The 8434-nt window shown below is 35.3% G+C and overlaps 1 protein-coding gene across 1 annotated transcript; it reads right to left on the bottom strand.

The window, feature by feature from the left end:
- Positions 1–3533: 3533 nt before the first annotated feature.
- Positions 3534–5167, bottom strand: LOC137390465 (uncharacterized). The gene is made up of 3 exons (XM_068076793.1): positions 4859–5167; positions 4220–4633; positions 3534–3956 (listed from the first exon to the last, which is right to left on the bottom strand). Exons 1-3 carry the CDS (start codon positions 5165–5167, stop codon positions 3534–3536), a joined length of 1146 nt encoding a protein of 381 aa, XP_067932894.1.
- Positions 5168–8434: the final 3267 nt, after the last annotated feature.

Here is an 8434-nt window from a genome sequence, read left to right as displayed (position 1 = left end):
ATGTAACTCATAGCAACCTCTGCAATGATATGTAAGATATAGCAACCTCCTAAATGATATATAAATATCAGCAGCCTCCTAATTAATATATAATCCATAGCAGCCTCCTAACTGATATATAAATAATAGCTATCAACTATGGAAAATTCAAATTATAGCAAGGTCTTAGGTGATCTATAAGTGACAGCATCATCCTAAATCATATGTAACTCATACCAGCCTCTGCAATGATGTGTAAGTTATAGCAACCTCCTAAATGATATATAAATAGCAGCAGCCTCCTAATTAATATATAATTCATAGCAGCCTACTAACTGATATATAAATAACTGCTATCAACTATGGAAAATTCAAATTATAGCAAGGTCTTAGGTGATCTATAAGTCATAGCAACATCCTAAATTCTATGTAACCCATAGCAACCTCTGCAATAATATGTAAGTTATAGCAACCTCCTAAATGATATATAAATAGCAGCAGCCTCCTAATTAATATATAATCCATAGCAGCCTCCTAACTGATATATAAATAATAGCTATCAACTATGGAAAATTCAAATTATAGCAAGGTCTTAGGTGATCTATAAGTGATAGCATCATCCTAAATTATATGAAACTCATAACAGCCTCTGCAATGATATGTAAGTTATAGAAACCTCCTAAATGATATATAAATATCAGCAGCCTCCTAATTAATATGTAATTCATAGCAGTCTCCTAACTGATATAGAAATAATAGCTATCAACGATGGAAAATTCAAAATATAGCAAGGTCTTAGGTGATCTATAAGTGATAGCATCATCCTAAATTATATGAAACTCATAACAGCTTCTGCAATGATATGTAAGTTATAGCAACCTCCTAAATGATATATAAATATCAGCAGCCTCCTAATTAATATATAATCCATAGCAGCCTCCTAACTGATATATAAATAATAGCTATCAACTGTGGAAAATTCAAATTATAGCAAGGTCTTAGGTGATCTATAAGTGATAGCATCATCCTAAATTATATGTAACTCATCGCAGCCTCTGCAATGATATGTAAGTTATAGCAACCTCCTAAATGATATATAAATATCAGCAGCCTCCTAATTAATATATAATCCATAGCAGCCTCCTAACTGATATATAAATAATAGCTATCAACTATGAAAAATTCAAAATATAGCAAGGTCTTAGGTGATCTATAAGTGATAGCATCATCCTAAATTATATGTAACTCATCGCAGCCTCTGCAATGATATGTAAGTTATAGCAACCTCCTAAATGATATATAAATATCAGCAGCCTCCTAATTAATATATAATCCATAGCAGCCTCCTAACTGATATATAAATAATAGCTATCAACTATGAAAAATTCAAAGTATAGCAAGGTCTTAGGTGATCTATAAGTGATAGCGTCATCCTAAATTATATGTAACTTATAGCAGCCTCTGCAATGATATGTAAGTTATAGCAACCTCCTAAATGATATATAAATATCAGCAGCCTCCTAATTAATATATAATCCATAGCAGCCTCCTAACTGATATATAAATAATAGCTATCAACTATGGAAAATTCAAATTATAGCAAGGTCTTAGGTGATCTACAAGTGATAGCAACATCCTAAATTATATGTAACTCATAGCAGCCTCTGCAATGATATGTAAGTTATAGCAACCTCCTAAATGATATATAAATATCAGCAGCCTCCTAATTAATATATAATCCATAGCAGCCTCCTAACTGATATATAGATAATTGCTACCAACTATGTGAAATTCAAATTATATCAATTTCTCAAATGATCTATAAGTTATAGCAACATACTTTATTATATGTAAATCAGAGCAGCTTCTAAAAGAAACAAGTTATAGCAAACTCCTAAATGATATAAGTTACGGCATCTTACTAAAGGGTATGTAAGCTATGCCAAGCTATGTAATGTTTCCATTGTAACTATTACATAAGTTACAATGGTAACATTCTAATTTTTTGTGTAATTTGTAGCAATCTGCTACTGGTAATCATTATTTTTGCTTACTCATTGAGGTATGAATTATTTTACCTTCAAATTGATATGTAATTTACAACAACCATCTAGACATTCTCCAAGTTTTGACAGTTTTTCTAGTATGCATATATACAAAGTATGATAAGGCGATGAATATATATTGTATGATACCATATTCTCCTAAAATTTCCATAAAAATATATAATAATTAGGAGGTGAATAAATATATATATATCTACAATGTAGATAAATTAGACCATATAGGAGGCTTACCCATATATATTTGCGTTAACTCCTAATCCCTTATATTCCGCAACCTCCTAACTGGTATATATTTATTCAACTCCTAACTCGGAAATATGGGTATATATATATATATATATATATATATATATATATAATGGCTGGCTGAAATATATATATATTTTTTATATATATATTAAGTTTTATATAATTTTATATATATATATATACATATATATATATATGTTATAAATATTATATATAAGTTATTATCGTATGATGCTCTCTATTTTCTAACTGCTTTTTCAGACGGATAAACAAATGACAACGGCACTTATTATAGTAAAGATTTCATTTCGTAAATTTGTCATAATACAAGTGTGAAAATGAATGGAATTTGTTTCTGAAACTCTAGTGAGTCAGATACCAGCTAAGTAGTATTACAACTAGGTTTTAACTTTTCTAAAAAACATGAAAACGATAGATTCTCAATCCTAAAACAGAATTAGATTGGCACATTAAAAAAGGTTTTATGTTCCCCGACACGCAACTGAACAAAGCTCTTTGCTAGAAGTTATTTCAAAGTAAAGGATTTAACATTGTTGACATACATGGGCAATGAACCTAACGTAAATTTTTTTTATTCAATCTAAATGGACTGAGTCCCCTTCTCAGCCAGTTCTTCAGTTTGTGGTACTGGCGGTACTTATTGTGCATTCTGTGGAGCTGAGATTAAAAATCTGCCTTCTGCTGAGAAGACATACCGATATGTTATTTATGAGAACAAAGCTTTGGCTCACTATAACCGCCTTCATTATGGTAAGTAGGTCACATAAAAACCTGTCCAGGTTAACTATACTAACTAGGTCGCACCCAAATTTATCTATGTCAACTATGTCCAATAGGTTGTGTACAAATTTGTTTAGATAAATTTTATTAAGTAGTGGAGCTGAATACTCATTTTTAATCTCTGTCGCGTAAACAAACTATAGCTGGTACAAAAGATTAGTTGACGAAAACAGAGTTACACTTTTAGTTTAAAAACTGTAGCTTCTAATTTCATTGGCCTCAAATAACAGCTACATGTAGGTCAATAAGTAATTTTTTTGAACATATATACTAATATATACATATACTTTTTGTATATAAAAAAATGGTTTCCTCACCCCAGATATCCCGTATGGGTGGTAACTTCTGCTCTCTAACTCGGTCTCTTATCAGAGACCTGGGAGTTTGAGCACTCGCCTCAAGATCTTAGCTGTTCCCAATAGCACACTTCTCTGCAACTCACCTGAGTTTTATTGATGTTGGTATTTCGGCAAGCCACATTTTATGCGCTGGTGTTATTGCGCCCAGTGCCCCAATGACTACTGGAATTACAGTTGTTCTTACATTCCAGCATTTTTCAATTTCTTCTCCAAGAGAGAGATATTTCTCTACTTTTTCTTTTTTTTTGCTGGATATATTGTAGTAGTTGGGTACTGCTATCTCTATTATAGTAGCTCTCTTGTTCTCCTTGTCCACCACCACTCTATCTGGTTGGTTTGCTAGGACATGCTTGTCAGTTCGGATGTAGAAGTTCCAGAGAATCTTAGCAAGGTCATTTTTATTCACCTTACCAGGAGATTCCCACCAGTGTAGTGGTTTATACAGGCCGGAACTGGAGGCTAATAGAGTGGGTTGTACAGGCCATACTCGTCCCACGGATTTCTATACACAACACCTGCGACATGATTATGCCGCTCAGTGTTTGCGTTTCCTGCTAGCTGCTTGCATCCACTGATGATGTGTAGGATGGTCTCAGGTGCATCTTTGCACAGTCTGCATCTAGAATCGTCGCTAGTGTAATAGATTTTTGTTTGGAGTTGCCTTGTTGGGAGCATTTGCTCTTGGGCTGCCATGATTAGCGACTTTGTATTGGCCGTTAGGTTTCCTTTGTTCAGTCACATATATGTCTGGTGAAGATCGCCAACCTTAGATATTTGTCGGTGGTAACCACCATGAAAAGGTTTCGTATGCCAGTCAATTTCCTCATCGTCAGGGCGTAGGTTCATTGTAAGAGCAGCTGATTGAAATTCAACTAGCAACTTATCGGAAGTGGCCATGAAGGCTGCATATGCTCTGATGTGTTGCTCCTCTTCTTTCACTCTCTGCTGTACACTTAGGAGTCCCTTGCCACCATCTTTCCTATCAATATACAATTTAGTAGTGTCAGATTTTGGGTGGAGTGCTCCATGCATGGTCAGCAGCTTACGAGTTGCTATATCTGCTCCCTTGATGGCCTCCTCAGTCCACTTTATTATGCTTGCTGGATATCTTATTACTGGCAGTGCATATGTATTTATTGCCATGACATGGTTCTTGGCATTGAGCTGGCTCCGTAGAACCTGCCAAAGGCATTTCTTGTATTCGGTAATGGCTTTGTAACGTACCTCGGCTTCGTGGTTGATGTTGCTTTGCATAATCTCCAAGTACTTGTAGCCTTATTTTATATATTTGATGGTACCATTTGGCATTCTTAGGCCATCTGTGAGCATAGAATGGTCTTTCTTAAGAATTAGCCTTCCACATTTATCGATACCGAAAGTCATTCCGATGTCTTTGCTGTGTACCTGAGTGAGGTGTATTAACGAATCAATGTCCCTTTCTTTGTTAGCATACAGCTTGATGTCATCTATGTAGAAGAGGTGGCTTATCTTGGTGCCACTCTTAAACTGGTACCCATATTGAGTCTCCTCTAGCATATTGCTTAGCATGTTAAGGCATATGCAGAAGAGCAGCGGTGATAAAGAGTCACCTTGATAGATGCCTCGCTTAATTTTTACACTCACCAGCTTTTTTCTATTAGCATCCAGTTCCGTCTTCCATTTGGTCATTGACACCTTGATGAATGTCACAAGAGCAGAGTGAACATTGTACATACTGAGGCACTCAAGTATCCAACTATGGGGAATTGAGTCAGAGGCCTTTTTGTAGTCGATTCAAGCCATGGCAAGATTGGTATGCTTTCTTCTGCTGTCTTGACAGACCCTCCGATCCACCAGTAACTGATATTTGGCCCCTCGGGTGTTGCGCTCAATTACTTTCTCAGCACTGGTCATATAGTGACTCATGTGCTCTTCCAGTGTGTCTGCAACTATTCCTGAGAGCAGTTTTTAGGTGGTGGGCGAGCACCTTATTGGTCGACAGTTCTTGGGAATCAGCCCCTGCTTTGGATCTTTTATCAGAAGTACAGTTCGTCCTTTGGTCAGCCATTTTGGATGACCACCTTGTTCTATTAGGCGTTCCACCTGCTTAGCCATTCTAGTGTGAAGTGATGTTAATTTCTTCAACCAGAAGGCTTGAATCATGTCATGGCCAGGCGCTGGCCACTTTTTCAAACGCTGCACTCTGCACTTGATGTCCACTTCGCTGATTGTGAGTCTTTGCTGAGCCACAGTGTGTTGATGGCTCTCTTTAAGCCTCTTCAGCCAATTTGCAGTGGTGTCATGAGTAGTCTCTTTCTCCCAGATGTCTTTCCAGAACTTTGAAGCGCTAGATTAGGGAGGCTCTGACATTGGCCTCTGCAGTTCACATTTGAACTGGGAATACACTCTAGATAGATTATTGATGAACAGTTTGTTCATTCTTTTGTTATCCCGCTCTTTGGTGTACCGCTTCAGTCGTGTCGAAAGTGCTACTAGCTGCTGTTTTGCAGATTCTAGAGCTTCTATTGTGGCTTCCCTTTTTGGATGCTCCAAACTGTGGTTAGATCTCTTATTGAGCCTACTAACTTTCTTGCGCAAGGCCTTGATCTTATTCTGTAGCTTCAGCTGCCAGGATGGAATGCACATGTACTTGCTATATATATATATATATATACAGTAGATGCAGTATGAACAGTCTCTTGCATGAAAGTGCTCAATATTAAAATAGAGCGATGTAAAATTGGGTAAAAATGAAAGTTAAAGTTAAGTTTAAAACAACTTTATTACTAATAGTTTCATATTGCCATGCAATAATCATCAGATAAAATTGTTAGCACTGAAAACGACTTATATATAGATGGAAATAAAAGCGTAGGTCTTAAAATACCTAAATACACCACTGATACGTAGGATTAAAATTAGCAAGCAACACGATTTAAAGCCTCAACAAAGCAGAAGTTTAAAAGTTAAGTCTTAAAATTGCTTAAAAGGAATCTGCCAGCATGTCTATATGTTGAAACTAGTTCGCAGCGTTTGTTTAAGGTAGCAATGTTAGGATTGTATATAATATAAAATTTCTCATACAGACATAGATTGCATCTGCCTGTGGTCTTGTTGTATGATGTAGCTCTTTTGACTATGCTCCACTTGATGTTATATTCTATGCCTTGGTCTTTTAAGGTCCATATGTGCTTACTGAGCTCGGTGCTTGATCTTTTCTCTACATTTCTAAAGGTTGTCATATGATTGTAATAGCGTTGTTTGAATGTGGTGTCAGTCAATCCCATGTAATGTTCGTCCGCAGATTGATCATTGGTGGTGACTGTCGCCTTATATATAATTGACTTGCTCAGGCACTTTCCTTGTAGTGGGCAGTCATTCTTATGTCGGCAGTTGCATTCTCTTGGTTCTGTAGTTATAGGGGTCCTCATTGTGATGCTGCAGCAATCTGTATTATGAGCGCTAATGATACTGCTCACATTGTTCATACAGCTGTAGCTTAATTTCACAAAGTTTCTATTGAAGATCTTACGAAGAGCGTGTGATTTAGGGAATAGCTTCGATAGAAACTTTGTGAAATTAAGCTACAGCTGTATGAACAATGTGAGCAGTATCATTAGCGCTCATAATACCAGATTGCTGCAGCATCACAATGAGACCCCTATAACTACAGAACCAAGAGAATGCAACTGCCGACATAAGAATGGCTGCCCACTACAAGGAAAGTGCCTGAGCAAGTCAATTATATATAAGGCGACAGTCACCACCAATGATCAATCTGCGGACGAACATTACATAGGATTATCTGACACCACATTCAAACAACGCTATTACAATCATATGACAACCTTTAGAAATGTAGAGAAAAGATCAAGCACCGAGCTCAGTAAGCACATATGGACCTTAAAAGACCAAGGCATAGAATATAACATCAGGTGGAGCATAGTCAAAAGAGCTACATCATACAACAAGACCACAGGCAGATGCAATCTATGTCTGTATGAGAAATTTTATATTATATACAATCCTAACATTGCTACCTTAAACAAACGCTGCGAACTAGTTTCAACATGTAGACATGCTGGCAAATTCCTTTTAAGCAATTTTAAGACTTAACTTTTAAACTTCTGCTTTGTTGAGGCTTTAAATCGTGTTGCTTGCTAATTTTAATCCTACGTATCAGTGGTGTATTTAGGTATTTTAAGACCTACGCTTTTATTTCCATCTATATATAAGTCGTTTTCAGTGCTAACAATTTTATCTGATGATTATTGCATGGCAATATGAAACTATTAGTAATAAAGTTGTTTTAAACTTAACTTTAACTTTCATTTTTACCCAATTTTATATATATATATATATATATATATATGTATATGTATATGTATATATATACATATATATAAATATATATATATATAACAATTACATGTAAATGTAGACATTTTCAAACATTCTGATATCATCTCACAGAGTGTTCTTCTGATGAATCGAGTAAAACATTGCTTTAATGTATTGAACATAACCTTCCCACAACATTTCTTCTCAATTTTGAATGACCTGCCACAAACAATGCAGATTAAAAATACAAAGATCATAATTAAGTTGTTACTAAAATAATATTTGTTGATATCTCGATAGTTACAGTATGGTTTTGATGCTGTATATTTTGGTATTAGTATATGGTATATTTCTAATAGTAGTAAAGTATAATAACAAAAGCAATAATATAAAACCCAATAAAAGCATAGCTATAAAATGACTAAACTTTGTACACTATACGTTATTGTAATCAAAAGATGGCATAAAAAAGAATAACCTTTACACCAGAAAAAACTATATATCAAATATTCACAGATGCAAAAAAACAAAACTACGAACATATTTGTGAATATTATTATGGTGTAACCAATGCCTTACTAAATAGGTCAGAAGTTATTCTATCTAGACCATCATTCGATTGTGGTGGCAAATGGTGTTCTTTCATCCAGCTAGTCAGAT

The sequence above is a fragment of the Watersipora subatra genome, chromosome 3 (genome assembly GCF_963576615.1).
Source record: "Watersipora subatra chromosome 3, tzWatSuba1.1, whole genome shotgun sequence".
NCBI lineage: Eukaryota > Metazoa > Bryozoa > Gymnolaemata > Cheilostomatida > Watersiporidae > Watersipora > Watersipora subatra.
Note: the sequence above shows the minus strand (reverse complement) of the source record. Positions and strands in the feature narration are given on the sequence as shown.